General features: G+C 36.9%; 1 protein-coding gene across 1 annotated transcript in view; it reads left to right on the top strand.

The window, feature by feature from the left end:
• The window catches only part of kif19 (kinesin family member 19), a 57,788-nt gene that overhangs the window by 1,958 nt on the left and 37,608 nt on the right, over positions 1-18,222 (top strand). Inside the window, exon 2 of the mRNA XM_065262839.2 lies at positions 1,748-1,828. Coding sequence (XP_065118911.2) covers positions 1,748-1,828 — 81 coding nt within the window. The remainder of the gene's footprint in view (positions 1-1,747; positions 1,829-18,222) is intronic.

Genomic DNA, 18,222 nt, shown 5'->3' with positions numbered 1-18,222 from the left:
ACCTTGATATCTTTAATATTGACTGAGTGTGTAATGCTTTAATTAGATTATGAGTCACATTTTTGTTATGACTTTAAACAAATAAGATTTTTAGTGGATGTATAATAAAGCAATAAGCCCCGCAAAGCAGTGGGTTACCAGTGCATTTTATAACAGCTAAGGGGCGTTGTTAGGTACGACGCGAAGAGGAGTGCTTAAAACCTCCTTAGCTGTTATAAAATGCACTGTTACCCCACTGCTTTGCGGGGCTTATTGCTTTTATAAAACGGTTACTTCATATTAGGGTTGTGACAATTAATCGGGCAAATGCGCATTTTCTCAATGAATGAATTTGAATGAATTACGGTGAAATGCAGGCACATCCAAAAGCCAGGGGGCGCTCTCGCTTAGAAACACCATTTGTGCCACAGAAGAAGTAGTATACCAAACACTATTCCAGGAAATGTCTAAAGGAATATTTATATCGCTGTTCTTCAGATTGTTTCAGGTATTTTCATGATAATAAAGAATATTTTAAATGATTGTGTTTGACGAGTGTTGCTTTTTTAAATGCACGTTATAAACGAGTCAAACTTGTAGTGATTTTAGATTGATAAGGACTTCCTACTGATCACGGAGCCGTAATACATGCACAAGCTGTGCATGAAACACTGAATCGGAGCCTTACGATTCAGAATCGATTTCAGACAGGTCTTTTTAATGGGAGCGCGATGCATCGATGCACATCCCTACTTCATATGCATTGCAGGATTTCATAAAATAAAACACAAATAAGTGGTAATTATATTAGTACAAGTATTACTCTTCCGCCAAACAAAGTAGTTCCTCAGAATCAAGTGTGGCTGCAACACAGACGCAGCAAAGACACAATGAAAATATGATTAAAGGCTGTAGTGTGTATTTTCATAAATCAACATTCATCTAATTTATACATTAACATTTATATCATGCAACTGTTGAATTGATGATCAAATATGCGTCGAAGCATGCTTAACTTTAACTCTTTCCCCGTCAGCATTTTTTTTAAGTTGCCACCCAGTTTTAGTTTAATGGCTTTCAGAAAAAATATCTTCTTTACATAAACATAAAATATATCAAATGAAAGAACAGACACTCCGCTTTAAAAAGTTCCATCCTACCTTCATTTGTTCTCTAATCACCTCTCAAATAATTCAATTTTTGTGAAGAAATTTTGTAAGAGATCAGATTCAGAGCCTGATCAAAACTTACACGGTGTTTTTAGTGTTGAGTGAATGCGTCAGTGTTTAAGTTGGATAAGATCGCCACCCAGTGGATAGCGGAAATATGTATTTGAAGTAGAAACTCCTCAGGGAGCGTTTTCTCTTTATTGAAGAGATGACTCAACAATATTTATTGACATTTATCTGGATATCACCATTAATTGTGCAATTGTAGACAAATAAAAAATATGATTAAAGACTGTTATGTTTATTTTCATAAATCATGTAGCAACAGTGGCGTAGTGATACTTATGTAATGCGGTCTGAACCGTGGGTTTACCGGGTTATTTTATTACAGCTTAGAACGTGTTTCAACCAATCAGAATGAAGAACCAGAACGGGTCGTTTTATAAAGTTAGTTTTCCTCAAGTTCACGCTGGTATCCTTGTAGAATAACCATGTGTAGTGCATCACATGAACCACGGACATTATATTTTAGTTTTTTATGACAAATGGATGAATTTTGATCTGTTGTTTAAAAGTTTTTGGGCTTTTTTACTTTAAAGGTGGCCCTGCGGGTTCGCCCACTGAGCGATGCAGAACTGGAGGAAGGCGCCACAATAATAGCTCACAAAGTGGATCATCAGGTATGAAAAGCCAGTGTATTATGCATTGTTTGTGTGTGTGTGTGTTATTTGTGTGAGATGTACACAAAGTACATTGTATATGTTAACAATACAGTGGCCCAGCACTGGGTTGAGCGTGTGTTCCGGTATTCAATCTGTATTTAGTACATTTTGTCTACTCAGTCTAAGGGGTGTGTTTGTGGTACTCACATCAATTTGGTGGATCTCTGCTCTTCTCGGTCTGATGGTCAGGCTATTGATTCGGTTCTGGGGTACAACCTCTTTAAATCAGCTATCGGTAGAGCACCACTTTAAGTCCAGTCCTTACATTATTCAGAGAGGAATACTGAAGCTGTCACTTGTTAGCATGTCTTTTTTACTGTAATTATATATTTTATATTAATATTTATTTATTCATTACATCCTATACTTTTAATTATATGAATTGGGATGGCAATTAAACAGATCAGGTGTACGACTGTAGTTCCTGTTTCAAACTGCAAGTCCATGTACTGTGTGAAAGCACTTGCTTGATCTGTCAAGCTCAATCTGATTGGTTGGCTTTATGCACCAATGTTTTATGGATCTTGGTTTTATGATTTCTTATCACTGTTGAATGTACATAAACTCTGTACATGCAGAATTTTCTCATGTTTTCTGTATAACTGTTTGTAGAGACATTAATTGGTTTATTTTGATGTTTGTTTGTTTCAAATTGTCCATGCCCTTGACAGAAAACTCGGATTTAGGATATTTCCCAGCTCATCTTAGAAATAAAGTCTGGAACGGGGCTTTTTGATGTTACAAAATACGTTTAATGTAGTGCTGGAAAAAGATTAATCGCGATTAATCGCATTCAAAATAAAAGTGATTTTTTGCATAATGTGTGTGTGTACTGAGTGTAATTATTATGTATCTTTTTAACCACACACACATACATATAGTCATTTCAGATTTTTTAATTTATATATATTTTTATTTATTTATATATAATATAGAATATCTAAAAAATATACATAAATATATATATATACACATGTAAATGTTTCTTAAATACATATGTGAATGTGTGTGTATTTATAAATACATAATAATTACCCACAGCACACACTCATATATTATGCAAAAAAATCACTTTTATTTTGAATGTGATTAATCACGATTAATCTTTTCCCAGCACTAGTTTAATGTTACTTAATCCAGATGTTTTTCCCATTCTTAGGAGGAAAAAAATCCTAAATCCAAGTTGTCTGAAACATAGCATAAGGTCTGGCTATGCGACACTGGTGCATGATACAAACAAACTATACATAATGTATGATTATATACAGTATGTCTCGCCATCCGTTGCTCTTTCAATGGTCCATTCATCTCCATGTCTAATTTTAGAACCTTGTTTGAAAAAGTTTTAAGTCTTGTTACGTTAGGTGACGTTCCGCGTTTGTGCTTGGGGGGCAAACAAGAGTTCTGCATGTAAATATGGTTTAAATGAAAAAAAAAAAATTGTAGTATTAAGTTACTCAGTCTACCCATAAAAATATTAAGATTAGACAAATAGAATATGAATTCTCGTATTTCTGCTTCATTAATAGATTAGACAAAATCCTAATTGACTCTGGTCTGGGGGGGCAGTGCCACCCTGCCCGCCCCCAAATTCCACCTATGGATCTTGTTGATGGAAAAATGTGCACGATCACAGGCTAGTTCAAGTGTCTCTAGGGTTCTCATTGACTGTAATGTCCAGATGCTAACCTAGGCATTAGGGTCCTGTTTTAGTTAAATGAAGTTGAGAGTGAGGTCATCTGGTCTGTCTCAAGGGTTTAGGTCACAAGGACAATTAAACAGCGCTCTGAGAGCTCGACATAGTGTGACATCACTTTGTTTAACTATCTGCTTTTGCCACAGCTAACCATCATTATGATTGTTTAATTTTAATGTGTCATCTATTGATTATTTCATAAAAACTACATTCATGACTATATGTCTTTTATGTTTATATGATGTTTGCTACATAGCAATATAACAGCACTGTTCAGAGTAGTGCAACATATTTTAATTTTTATGTACAACGTCATATTTGCTCAGTACGTTTTGAAAAAGAGACAAAGAGTTGTTTTTCACACAATTTTGTCAACATAAAAACGTTTTGTCAATCAAAATCACATGTTTGTTGGTACTGTATGTACCCCACACAATATAGTTTACAGTATCTGCAATATAACAAACGTTTTGATGATAATAAAGCTCGAGACTGTGGACTTCTGTGGCTATTTTTTAGTTAGATACAGTGTATTATTGAATAGATGGAAGGTCAGCTGATGTGTTCGTGTTTACAATCGAGCACTTGACAATGCAAACTGGTTATGCAAGCGGTGATGGGATTAGTGGCAAATAGAGAAAGGTTTAGATGATGTGTATTATGTTTGTACAGTCATCATGAATAGGAAAAACAGAACAAGACTTCCAGTACCAACATATAATTTGGTTAAATAATAAAAAACACGTGAACACACTCTAAAATGCACACATTCACGCTCATGCAGGTCTTTTGTATGCAAACATTTACATACAAGCTGCAGTTTATTGCAGAACCTCTTCCAGAATGAGATTTATGATGCATTTATGTCATTATGTAATTTAATCTCAATGTCAAAACGTGTCCCAATCTACCCAAATTGATCCTGTATTTATTGGCATTCCATGTTTTGAGGTCAACTAGGAGGAACGTTAGGAGACTATGTGTGCTTTTCAAGTTTAAAGATTAAAATCTTAAGTTATCGCAAGCTATTGTGCAATATTGTGATCATTTCAATGGATTGTGCTGCCCTGGTTTTTATGTACATCCAGAAGAAATCTTGCGGTGCACATTTCAAATGAATAATGATAGGTTTAGGGCAGGGTGGGATTTCATTAGCTGTGTTTTCAGTACAGATTTGCACAAAACTTTAGCGTATTTACTAAACGTCAACAAAAAACTTTGAAATGACTGTGTTTTGATGTAATGTGACTAAAATGTGATGTTGTTGTCTCGCGATCAGTCATTTTAAAAACCAAGTCGATAGATGTGTCTGTGGATGACATCGAAATACAGCGAGACTGACTCGAAAGCATACAAATCAGTTGACTTCAGAATCGCTCTTGCGGTATTTTGATGTCATGCCTTGTCAGTTCTTGTGACGCCACACGACGTTGAACAAACCTTTTCTGTCTTCTCCTCCAAACAGACATATTGTGCCATATTTAACTCTTTCCCCGCCATTGACAAGTTAGCTCGTCAATTAAGAGAAAACGCTTCCCTGCCAATGACGAGTATTTACGTCTTTCCGCAATACCGCTATTATTCATCAGGTGGTGCTCTTCTAGCAATGCCATCAAAGTATTATTTTGTTTTTGTTTGTTTGTTGATCACGAAGTACAAGATGAGGAAAACTAGGATTCAGTGTATTCAATGCGCTGCCATTGTTGTTTCCAGTGCGTGGAATAGAAAGGATTTGTTGAGCGGATTTATTGCATTCTGCAGAAAAGGAGGAGTGGCGTTTATTGCGTTTTAGGAAAAAAGCGAGAAAAGATGACAGAATAATACGGCGGATATTGGACTTTGCGTAAAATTAAGAATGTACTTTTTAATACTGACCAGATACAATACTGATTTTGGCGGTAACTCATTGTTTTGGAATTGCGTTTTGAAAACAAACTCTTCATACATTTTAAGAACTCAACATGAACAGCCAGACACCCAAAGAATTGTTAAGCAAGAAACTATTGCACCTTCAAGCACAAACACATACAGAAACTTGGCCTCCCCTCAACTTGATCATAAGTAATTATCCAAATTTGCAGACCAAACAAAGCCCATTTTATCTGTTTGTGTCTAAGGTGCCATATGGCTGCAGGTAGAGTGAGACTTGTTTTTGGTTTAGTTGTGTTGATTCTCCCTCTGGACTGGCAATGCTAAGGGAGGGGTTAACCTTAAGAGGATGAGCTCATCATGAGGGGCTTTAGATGGCTTAGACACCAACCACCTGCACTTCTGAACCTCCAGCCATCTGACGGCTTTAGGATCATGCCAGCGTTTGTGCACCAGCAGTTTCAAAGATAAATCTGATGGGTACACTTAATCCAGACTTTGGTTAGATGAAAAAATAGCTTATGGTTTCAAAATTGTTTTTTCATTAGCCAAATACATCAAACTACAGCTTAATTTCATTTGTTGCCGTGATGTATCAAAAGCTGGAACAAAGTTGTATTTAAAGAGTAACTAAACCCCAAACCAACTTTTTTTAGTTAATGATCTGTAAGGATTATGTTTTATTAGTGCTGTTTATTGATTTTAGTATTTTTTTTGACATTTGGATATAAAGTGTTTCAATACTGCAATATATGGTGTAAAAACGTCTGAGTGCTGCCCTCTTCAGGTTGAACGGTGGCTACTGCAGTTGAATTTTCCCATTGGATGTTGGGTCCAAAAAATGACTCGTGACGTAAGCAGGTTCAAGATCACCACGCCCTTGTTACGATCTCACCACACACTTGGTACAAGCTTAGTTCGTCCCCTCTATCTTCGTAGGGATCTGCCCACTTTTCTTGCATTTTTCAAATATTGCCAGTGGGTGGAGTCAGCCTCTGACCAGGGGTTTAGTTACGCTTTAAAAGTTCTGCACATTTATGTATTGATCAGCAGCATACGTGTAAATTAGCTTTAATGTGTCTGTCTTTCCTATTCGTTTTTCATCTCAAAGGAATATGTTATATTTAATACAATTTTTAAAATAATTTATGTACTATATTAAAAATCATCATTTTGAATGCAGCTTTTGGCTAAAGTTCGTATAGTCCATTTTTATGCATAGTCGAACGCACAGCCTTGCAAATTATAGCTTATTTAACTCGTACATGTACACAGACGTTTGGCGCATGCGCATTGTTTCAAAAATCTGGCGGTGTGCGTACAGTACACCGAAAATTGCGTCACACGACCCTTGCGTAAAAATAAAAATTTACTTTACAAATGTCATGACACTTTTTGGATTATTTGAAACATTACATTATATTTTTTCTGGACTATAAGTCACACTTTTTTCATAGTTTGGCGGGTCCTGGAACTTTTAGTCAGGTGCGACTTATATGTCAAAATTATTTTATATGAACCAAGAGCTGCGAGAGTCCACTCTATGCTGCTCCTGTATTTCTGTAATTCAATGATTTCAGTGATGCGAAATGACTTTTGGAGGTTGGTGAACTTGATTTAGCTTGTCGTGTTAATTTTGCATATTCAACCTCCCAGGTATGTTCTGTATACTTTTGTGTATCGTGTAAATAACTGTTAATGTTACGTTAACATGTACGGACACCTATTTAGCCTGCTGTTCTGTGCTATTGTTTAGTTAAATAACTTGCCTTTCCAGATTAAATGTCTGTTCTTCGGCTTGGATGTTGTGAAAACATTTTCTAAATGAATGCGACAAATAGTCCAGTGCGACTTATATATGTTTTTCCTCAAAACGGAAAAAAAACAGAAATGAGACTCAAAGTGTTAAATGCCAGAATTATCCTTTAAGAAATGTTTAACGCATATGTGCAACCATACAGAAGAATACAGATTTGTGCAACGCATTTGCATTTAGCAAATGCAAGCACAAAGTCTCTCATACATACGTAAACACAAACTCAAGAGACCGCACCTTACAGTCACCTGTCCTTACCTGTGTGTCATTATACATTCATGATACATATCAATGAGGCAACTCAGCACCTCACCTGTCTACAGTGACTTGCTTTGAAGAGTTCATCAAGACTATAGCATTCCACCCAGATGTCACACAAGGTTTTTTTAAAGCATAGATGCGTATATGTTAAAATCGTTACATTTGGCAAGGTTTATCAGAGTATCCCTCCGCTAAACCTAAAGATAATATACAGATGAACACCCGTGACAGAGTCATAACTCTCTTATAATCACATAAGCTCATTGTGGAGCATAAACGATTATTATCTTAAGCTTTATTATTTTGTACTGCATGTTATCTTGGACAGAATAGACATAAACAATTGTTTTTTAAAATGTAAACTAGACCCTTATAAGCTGTTATTGTCTTGCAACTTTTGCAGATACTGTACATGGGTCAGTGACAGAAACGGATTGACAAGATGAGAAATTCAATAAAAAAATATTATTTTAATGCACAGTGTATTTATGTTAATTTTATGCAATATAAAATTACATTTGCACCATTTTATTGAAGTTAAGACTGAATGGATCTGAAAATAATAAATGGTGCCAATTTGGGCAAAGAATAAGAAATATTAAATATTTTATCCACCTTGATGGCATGTACGCACAATCATTATAAAAATAATAATTTTAAAATATCATTTTATTAGTCATTTCTAAATTTAATGCGTTTTGTAATATTTGTCCTGACATAAAAACAGCTCTGTTTTCTAAATAATCTTTGACAAATGATGTAAAAATATATGTAAAAAAGCATATTACACTAAACTAGATGATTATATTTTATTCCACATTTTTTATGAATATATTTATATTTTCTTTTAAAAAAAATACTAGTTACACCACATTGACATTTTTGCAATTATCCCCCAAATATTCTGTGAAAATGAAATAAAACCAATATATATATATATATATATAATGCAGCCTGGTTTTTCATCAATATGAAAGTTTCCATGTCAGATTCTGTCGTGTCTCCGAACACTGACCTGGGAACAGATATTTGACAGAGACTGGAAGCCTGAAATGTCAGAGGAAGTCAGAAATCACTGTGGCTGTAATTACACACACGGTATGTTGCCGGTGACATTGGTGGTGAATGAGTTTTGGATGCCGTGAGGGATGTTTCTCCTTTTACTTTTAAAGGCTGTTAACTGCTCTCCTCAGCAGGGCTCCTGTTTTCACCCGCTCCCCTACAAACTATGGGCCGTGCCCGTCGTCATGACGACACATAGACAAGGTCAGAGCATTGTTCGCCTCACTTTCCTCGCCCCTCTTCGAGACAGAGGGTAAATGCTGATGGAATTGGCGGCGATGGGGTCTTAGCTCCCAAACGATTCCCCATAACAACAAATAAGTTATTAACAGTTGTTTTGCAGTAGTGCACTTTTGAGACGCTCCCTTTGTTTTGAAGAAATCGCTCAATCATGTCTTTTTGCATATCTTAGTTGAAAGACTAGATGTATTTAAACTAAAAATGGATTTGGAGTGATGTCACGTGTGTAAAGTTTTAATTTTTAAGTGCAAAAAACTTTTAACACAATGAACTTGAGCTCAATGTTAACTATTACATTTCTTGATCAATTATTTAAAGTTCACGAAAAGGGAGTCAGCTGCCAGCTTGCATTGAAAGCACAGACGTAGATATTTACCCATGATGCATCTGTTGTGGGTCCTAGCACAGGTGGCTTGGGCACCGCACCCCCTACAAAAAACCAAGAGGTAGAACAGAACACAAAGTTTCCCTTTATAGACTTCAGTGAGCAAACAAAGGCCCGCATTCATCCGAGCTCGGGCCGTACCTGATAACATGGCAAATTCTCTCCTTTATGCACAACAAAGCCACCACTTTGGACCTTCTGTATTCAGTTACTGCCGTCTTTCAAGATTCCTGCTTATGTGTCCGTGACGAGATTCAATTTGCTCTCACCTTCAGTCCTATTACGAAATGAGTGAAGTAGCAGAAAGATCCCCCTCGTGGTATCCGTCCTGCCGGCCCACCTCTCAAGCCTGGATCAAAGATATTCATATCTGCTATAATTACGGTTATGGGCTTTCAAAGCAGTAGATGTTCCCTTTGGGTTTGCACTCGACGGCCCGACTGTTATTTTCCAGGGTTATTTTGGTAGGGGGAATTAGACGTTTAGGGCAGAATCTAACAGAATAGAGTTTGGTGCCATTTACAGGCGCACTGTTTGAATAGGCTTGGAGAAATAGTTCTCCAAACAAAACCGGTATTCAACAGACAAGATTTAGGCGAAGGACCGCTGGGGAAAATGCCAACTGTTAGACTCGTCTCTTTTACTGGTTGACTCTCTCCATTTTGAGTTTTATGGCATACACAACCTGGCTCGCTCTGTAAATGTCCATCACTGTAGTACAGCAGCTTTGCCTATGTACACGGGGCTGTTACAGTGAATAATTTGCCACTCCTTTTCTGCTACTTTTAACTATGACGAAGATTTATTTCTCTTTTATTTCCTTTCTTTTTATAGAGGGTATGAATGACAAACAAATTTGTATGTCACATTAAAATAAGTTAATTTCTAATACAACCTGGCTTTACCAAACCAATAATACAGACAGCCAGTACGTCCTCTTGTTAAGAGAATAAATACTAGACAGTGTGTAAAAAAAGATTTTTTACAAGCTAGCCACACTAATACACTGTATGAGCTTAAAGAGGCTCTGTTGGACTTCTTTAAGTGGATCAACAAATGCTTTCCTACTTGAGTATACTACAAACTAAGCTACAGGAGCACCACAAAGGCACTTGTGTATTTTGTTAATGAATGATAAAGTGTGTTTGGTGTATGCCCATGTTACATGCCACAGTGCCCAGTTCACCAGCTTGAGGAAAGTCAAAATGAAAGTGAAATGGTTAAGTTAGATCCCTGTGGCCCTCAATTCCTGATACACAAGTTATGGTCTGGCTTACTGTAAATTTATCATTCCCTATTCGACTGCTTTGTCTCTTCAGGGAGTGTGTTTCATTAAAAGATGGATAATAAACAATGAATAAGGGAAACAAAACAACTGGGAAATTAGGGAGGAGTAAAAATGACCATGGCACTGTGGGGGCACAAGCTGTTGGTCCCTCAACACCCCAAATCCCAAAACCAGGACAGCGAAACTTCATAAACAATGGCCTCCCCTATGAGTCTTACTCAACTTTATAATCAACTTGCAACACTTATAATAGTGTGTTTTCAAAACATCGGTGTCACACGTGTCTGGTGTTGGTGGTTTTGGATGAACTTCTTGCAAAGTTGCAATAAGTTTTGCGTTGGACTTGAACTTGCATGCTGTGTGACTAGATTTACTTCACACTACTGTATGTATGGATTTGAGGCACATGTAAGAAGTATATATTGTTTAAGCATATATATCACACTGTTATTTTGCAAAAAAACATGCAAAGTAGTTTTTTTTTTTTCAAAAGCGAAAACTATTTTGTTTGCCTTTGTCAGTGTTGCACTACACAAGAATGGTTTCAAATGTCAAAGAAAAATAACAGATTAAATAACATTTCACCTCGTGACAGACATGGTGGTACCAATTAATATGCTTTCAGATGTTTTAATAACATGATCTGGAGACTTTACAAAAGGTAAACATCACATTACAGTTTTCCTCAAGTTGCCATCCCAGAGCTATACAAGAAATACTTTTCAGAGATTTTCAAGTCATCTGGGGAAGTCATCCAGTATTTCGCCTACCGTATTAAATAAATAAACATACACGGATGCGATAAACAATTATAAAGATAGTTGTATAGGCAGATAGACAGGTGGATAGTTTGACAAATAGGCACACAGATACACGGATAGATAGATTTAAGGGATAGTTCACCAAAATATAAAAATGATGTCATTAAACTCTTAAGACCTCCGTTCATCTTCAAAACACAGTTTAAGATGTTTTATATTTAGTCCGAGAGCTTGTTGACCCTTCATTGAAAATCTACGTACGAACGGTATACTGTCCAGAAAGGTAATAAAAACATCATCAAAGTAGTCCATGTGACATCATTGGGTCAGTTAGAATGTGTTGAAGCATCAAAAAAAAAAACATCCAAAAATAAAAAAGTTACGACTTTATTGAGCATTGTCTTGATGTAAGATGCGGCCGACGTGTTATCTGGTGCGCCCCAGCTTTTTTTTTGTGCGCCCGGGCTTCATTTACAGTCTGAGGGAGACGCACGCTGTAAGTTTGAAAAAAAAACTTTGCAAACATCATCACACGTCATCCGCGTCACTGCAGTCATGTAACTTTAGTCTCGCACTTCCGCTTCACAACAGACGTGGAAGAGAAGAAAATGCTGAATAAAGTTGATATTTTTGGACCAAAATGTATTTTCGATGCTTCAACACATTCTAACTGACCCACTGATGTCACAAGGACTACTTTGATGATGTTTTTATAACCTTTCTGGACATGGACAGTATACCGCACATAGATTTTCAATGAAGCTCTCGAACTAAATATAAAACATCTTAAACTGTGTTCTGAAGATGAACGGATGATGTCTTATGAGTTTGGAACGACATGAGGGTGAGTCATTAATGACATTAGTTTCATTTTTGGGTGAGCTATCCCTTTAATAGAACTCCATTAGAGAAGTCAGAGAGGGAAATTCAAGAGGAACACATGGGGCTCTTGGGTTGGATTAAGCTTCTTAACTCTCATAAGAGCCCTCAACAATGTTAGTCATGGCCATCTGAGACAATAAAGCTGTTTTGAAGCTCCCCTGGTCTTAGAAGGCTTATTATATGGGCTGTTATTTGGTATTATCTTGAACTGAAGCCAGTCCCTCAGCAGCACCTCTCTACTGTCCTGCATGAGCATTTATAATGAGCCTTGTGTTTGTCTCACACTTGTTAGCCAAAATGAGCGTGCTTGTGTTTTTCTTATCATTTCCCGTGTCTCGTGGGCTCAGAAGCCTGTTTGTCCTGCTGTTGAAAGGTGCTTGTGTGCAGTTTGGGGGCATGAGCATGTTTTTTGGAAGGACATTTTGCTTTGGTGTTCTTTCACAAAGAAAGATGATACAGCACAGCTTTGGAGGAATTGCTGCGTCCGTCATGTTCTGATTTGCTGTGTTTTATGTAAGACTATCTGTAACTAATAAATTCTAAGGGAAACGTGATGATTTCTCAAAGAGGACATTGGTAAGGTCAGGTCAACCCATGCTGATAGAAGTACAACAACTCAGTACTGCCTAAATTTAATTTGATATCCATAGTGGAGCTGCACCCTTTCAGCTTAGCGTGAAGATCTCTCAAGTCCCTTTTTGTTTTGATTTGTAAGAATTGAAAATGTTTCTTTCTTTTTAATAGATGTTTAGATTTGAATTTGTAAGATGGTTTTATCCAAAGCGACTAACAGTGCATTTAAAGGAACAGTATGTAGGATTGTGGCCAAAACTGGTATTGCAATCACAAAACTTGTGGCTAAAACCGGTACTGCAATCACACAACTGTGGCCAATACACAAAATGACAACATAAACATCAGTTGAGGGCTGCAACTCCACTTTTTAAATGACAATATCCTGCCCAGACCACTGTTGTCGGTGATAAAAGTATTTGAAATGAAAATGATTTCTTAATGTCTAGTGACCTATCAGGGCCATTTTAAAATTAATTGATATAAATTTCTTACATACTGTTCCTTTAATATACATTTTATTAGTATGTGGCCCCTGGGGAACTAATTAAGAGTTATTTTATGTATTTATAAAAAAAAATCAAAAAAAAAATTATAAAGAATTTCATATATTTCACTAATAAAAAATAACAATAACAATTAAAAAACATGAACTGTATTTAAAATGTACTGTATTATAGCTTCATGGTGTGTTCACCCTGGATGCGAATGAAGCATTAAGCGATTTACATGTTAAGTCAATGCAAAGACGCGATTAGACATTCTGCAGCGCAATACGTAAGAATGAGGTGGCGCGAATCGAAAGTTTCAGGAGTTTAACGTGTGATTTGCAGGAATCGCACTTGTTGAAAATCCGAACTTTGCCGGATTTTTGCGACTCGAATAACCAATCAGGAGCTTGCTCTAGTAGTGACGTGATTAAAGCATAGGATGATAAGGCACAAATAGGAAACAACAATGAAGGACAATATCATCAATCAAAATCATATAAGCATATCATGTAATGCAATATGTCAACCTTGCCATGAAATTTTTTTTTACCAAAAGTTTTTAACTAGTGATGCACCGATGTATCGGCCGCCGATATTTATCGGCCGATTTTTGATGAATTTGAAACCATCGGCATATCGGCAATAGCACGAGAAAGGCCGATTGTTTATTAATTAACTGCATAAAGAAATCCATTATATGTAAAAAATGAGTTAATGTTGTTAATAAAATAAATGCTGAATTGCAAAAACCACCTTTGAAGGTTGTCATGCTGTCTTATAATATTTGTTTTAGCTTAATTTGTGCCTCTCTTATTATGTTGGTCAGTTGAATGTTAATTAGATCCAATCCATGTTCAGTAAAAATAATTTGATGCAGAAATAAACTAGCTAATAGACCAACTGTATAGTATTGTATACAAGTGTTTAATATCGGCATCGGTATCGGCCAGAAGTTGTCTGTTTAAATCGGTATCCGTATCGGCCCAAAAAAACCCTATCGGTGCACCCCTATTTTTAACCATACTGATATCTCAGATGTCAATATTTGGTGGCTTAAATACCAATGCGAGGTCTCTGGTTAAGTTAAAGGTCCCCTTCTTTTTGTGTTTTTGAAGCTTTGATTGTGTTTAAAGTGCGCAATATAACGTGTTCATGTTTCACGTTAAAAAAAACGCAGTATTTTACACACAATTTACTTCTGTACACCGCTGTTTTCAGTTTCCTAAAAACTGTATGATGTCTTCCTTGTTCTATGAAGTCCCTCCTTCAGAAATACGTAATGAGTTCTGATTGTGTAGCTTGTTTAGTGTGTTGTGATTTGATAGCAGCTAAGCTTGCCGTTAGCTTAGCTGGCAACTGACGTATTCCTGTGGGCGGGGTTTAGTCCAAAAACTGTTTTACTGACATCATTAAAGCAGGAAGTAAAGGGCTGTAGTCCAAACCGGCCATTCACTTTAGGCTTTGACAGGGGAATTCTGTTAAAGAAAATATATCACCTGGCAGTGAACTTTGAGCTTTATAATTTTACAGGTATTATTTATGCTATTATACCAACATTACACACTAACAAGGGTTTAGAAAATAGGATCAGAAAGAACATGACCTTTTAAAGGAATAGTCTACTCATTTTCAATATTAAACTATGTTATTACCTTAACTAAGAAGAGTTGATACATCCCTCTATCATCTTAGTGTGTGCACATAAGCGCTGGGACGCGCTGCGACACTTCGATAGCATTTAGCTTAGCCCCATTCATTCAATGGTACCAAACAGAGATAAAGTTAGAAGTGACCAAACACATCAACGTTTTTCCTATTTAAGACGAGTAGTTATACGAGCAAGTTTGGTGGGACAAAATAAAACGTAGCGCTTTACTAAGCGGATTTAAAAGAGGAACTATATTGTATGGCGGAACAGCACTTTTGGGAGTACTTCGACTCAACGCAGTAATACCCTCCTTCTCCCATTATGAGAGGGAGAAGGGGAGCGGATTTTTCAGGCGAGTCGAAGTACTCCCAAAAGTGCTATTCCGCCATACAATATAGTTCCTCTTTTAAATCCACTTAGAAAAGCGCTACGTTTTATTTTGTACCACCAAACTTGCTCGTATAACTACTCGTCTCAAATAGGAAAAACGTTGATGTGTTTGGTCACTTCTAACTTTATCTCTGTTTGGTACCATTGAATGAATTGGGCTAAGCTAAATGCTATTGAAGTGTCGCAGCGCGTCCCAGCGCTTACGTGCACGCACTAAGATGATAGAGGGATGTATCAACTCTTCTTAGTTAAGGTAATAACATGGTTTAATATGGAAAATGAGTAGACTATTCCTTTAAGGTTTATTATTTTCCATAGTAAGGTAAGTGCAGCTTCCAAATGTTCACGTCCATAACAGAAAATGTCACATACGTAACATTGTTTTTCCTCATGAATACACACACGAAAATTTAAATAAAATAAATATTGTTTGTTCTTTGAAGAGGCATCCCTTCTCCATTTGTTGGGTATTATTGCTTCTGGTTTGTGTATTTTAAGCCACAGCATTCCTAAAAAAAACTTTTGTCTTTATTTTGTAACATCCATAACACATATATTTCCCTTATCCAAACTAAAAAACATGAGTATAGACAGGGGTGTAAGAAAATATAGTTACACGTGAATATCGTTATATTTTGTTTGGCAATACTGTATCAATACAATATCATAGCAGATTCATGGCAGGTGTTTGATCAGGGGTTTACGAAAATATAAACAAATGGTTTCATATATTGGTGATAAATACATTCTGGAAAATTATATTTACATTTTTGACAAAAAATGTCACATCCATAATGCTGTGATTGTATTTATTAATAAATGAAATGTTCGGCTTAGACAAATAAAGAGAATGAATTCCAGTCATACAGTTTTGGGTCAAATTGTTGTTTGCCTCCTCTGGTGTTAGTACAGGCTTCAATGTTTTGTTTTACTTTTACTGCACTCTGTACAAAAGTTTGTTGACAATACACTTAAACTGTCTAGGCCTTGGGGTGCAAATCTCTGTGATGTGGTCTCAGCCGTCAGTCATTGTCCCATATTGTTTTGCAATGTCTTGACCTGAAAGTGACATCTGAACTTGTTCTTTTCTGGGTGGATGCCTCTTATCCCAGCTGTAAAGTTGTATAAATGCCAGGGTTATCTCAGGCAAATACGATGCATTAGCACGGGCCGTACATGAGAGTTTGGGTCTGGTTGTGTTTAACCTCCTTTAAAGTTCATTGTTAAGAAGAGCTTGGAGATCAGCTCAAGAATCTAAAAATATTGCCCTGTTATCTCTTTGGTTATCTGTGTACCAACAAGGTTTTACTGGTTTGCAGATACAGTATGGTTAAATGATCACTCCCAATTTAATTTTATCTTTGCTTGGATTATATCGGTGACTCCCCTGCTCATTGCAGGGCTTGTCCGGGCCTGTTTATTCGGTAATGTTTTCCGCCTCTTTGTGACCTGATGCATTGGTGCGTGAATCAGCTGTTGACACCACAACTAGTGTTAAATCATATAGCAGCTTGTTTTTTTGAAATCTTGTTCAGTAACGCACCTGCTATTAAGGTTTTAAAGTTATAAGAGTGGTTAGGATTGTTTATCTGGACTTATGAAGTGTTTTTAGTAAGTTGCCAGGGAACAGTACTCAGACCAGTGACAATGTAAGTGCAAGCACATGGTCTAAGCCAAGACATAAAACACGTCTTCATTTCAGTCTCCAATATTTCCTTTGAAGTACTTCTGTAGGTAGACATTATTCTACTTGCATACTGTGTAGCAGGGAAGTATGCACATTCAGGTGCAAGGTGTTTACGACCTTGCGTAGTCTTGGGCAGTCTACCTCTCTGTGAACCACAGATGGATTACGTTAAAACCAAAAAAGGAACAAGCACCATTAGGCACCATGTATCAGGTTGGCAGCAATAAAACAGAGGAGGCACTCAAGGACCTTGTAAGAGGAGATGCCATTGTTGGGGTACCGTGTCGGAGAAGGAAAGAAGGGATGGTGAAATGAAAGAGTGAAATGAAGGGGTGGCTGGCCCATCAGATAGCTTTCACCTTCTGAAAGGATGGCTCTTGGCTTTGAAAGACCCACTCAAAGGTCATAGCCTTTTCAAGACTCAGAGCTGCATGGTTTGTTTTTTTGACGTTTGGATCTTTTGTTTAACGGAGGTCTGTAGACGTCATGGATGCGGTCTGAGCGCGCGGCTTTATGAATCGCCAGCGCTATCTACAGAAAACAGCGTCATGTGGAAACCTATGCTTAGCCCGTGGCGTTTCTAGATGAAGGTTACGAGATAATTGATCATTCAGCCTGTGAGAACAAAACAAAAGACTGCTTTTCTACAGGCAAACGAGGGTCAACCATACCATTTCCTTATCACACTGACAAAATAATTTCTTTCCCTCCACTGGGAACAATGTAGAAAGTGAACAGTGACGCTCATGCAAATTTCATTGAGTTGTAGGCAAGTCTACGACCTGTACCATGTAACCAATAGTACGAAAGTAATGAATTCAGGGCCTGTTTACATAAGAACTGCATTAAAATATTATATTTTATTGGATGTGCCTTTCGTTTACACGGCAACTGCGTTTTTGGAGCTTAAAAACACAAAAAGGTGAAACCACACTCCAGAGTGGAAATCTTAAAGGGATAGTTTAGCCAAAAATGATATTAAACCCATGATTTACTCACCCCAAAGCCGTCCGAGATGCATATGTCCATAATTTTTCAGACGAACACATTTTCAGTTATTTTAGAAAATGTCTTACATATTTCATCTGCTAAACAGTAAAGTTACGGGGTCCACGTCCTTCAATTCCAAAAAAATTCACACCCATCCTTCCCCAAAGAAATCCAAACGGCTCCAGAATGATAAACAAAGACCTTCTGAGGGTAATCCGTGCGGTGTTGTTGTAGAAATATCCATATTTAAAACTTTATAAACGAAAATAACTGGCTTCCGATAACGCTGCCATCTTAAACTCCTCTGTATTCA

This window comes from Paramisgurnus dabryanus, chromosome 1, assembly GCF_030506205.2.
Source record: "Paramisgurnus dabryanus chromosome 1, PD_genome_1.1, whole genome shotgun sequence".
NCBI classification, from domain to species: domain Eukaryota; kingdom Metazoa; phylum Chordata; class Actinopteri; order Cypriniformes; family Cobitidae; genus Paramisgurnus; species Paramisgurnus dabryanus.
The sequence above is the reverse complement of the archived record's forward strand: the minus strand, read 5'-3'. Positions and strand labels throughout refer to the sequence as shown.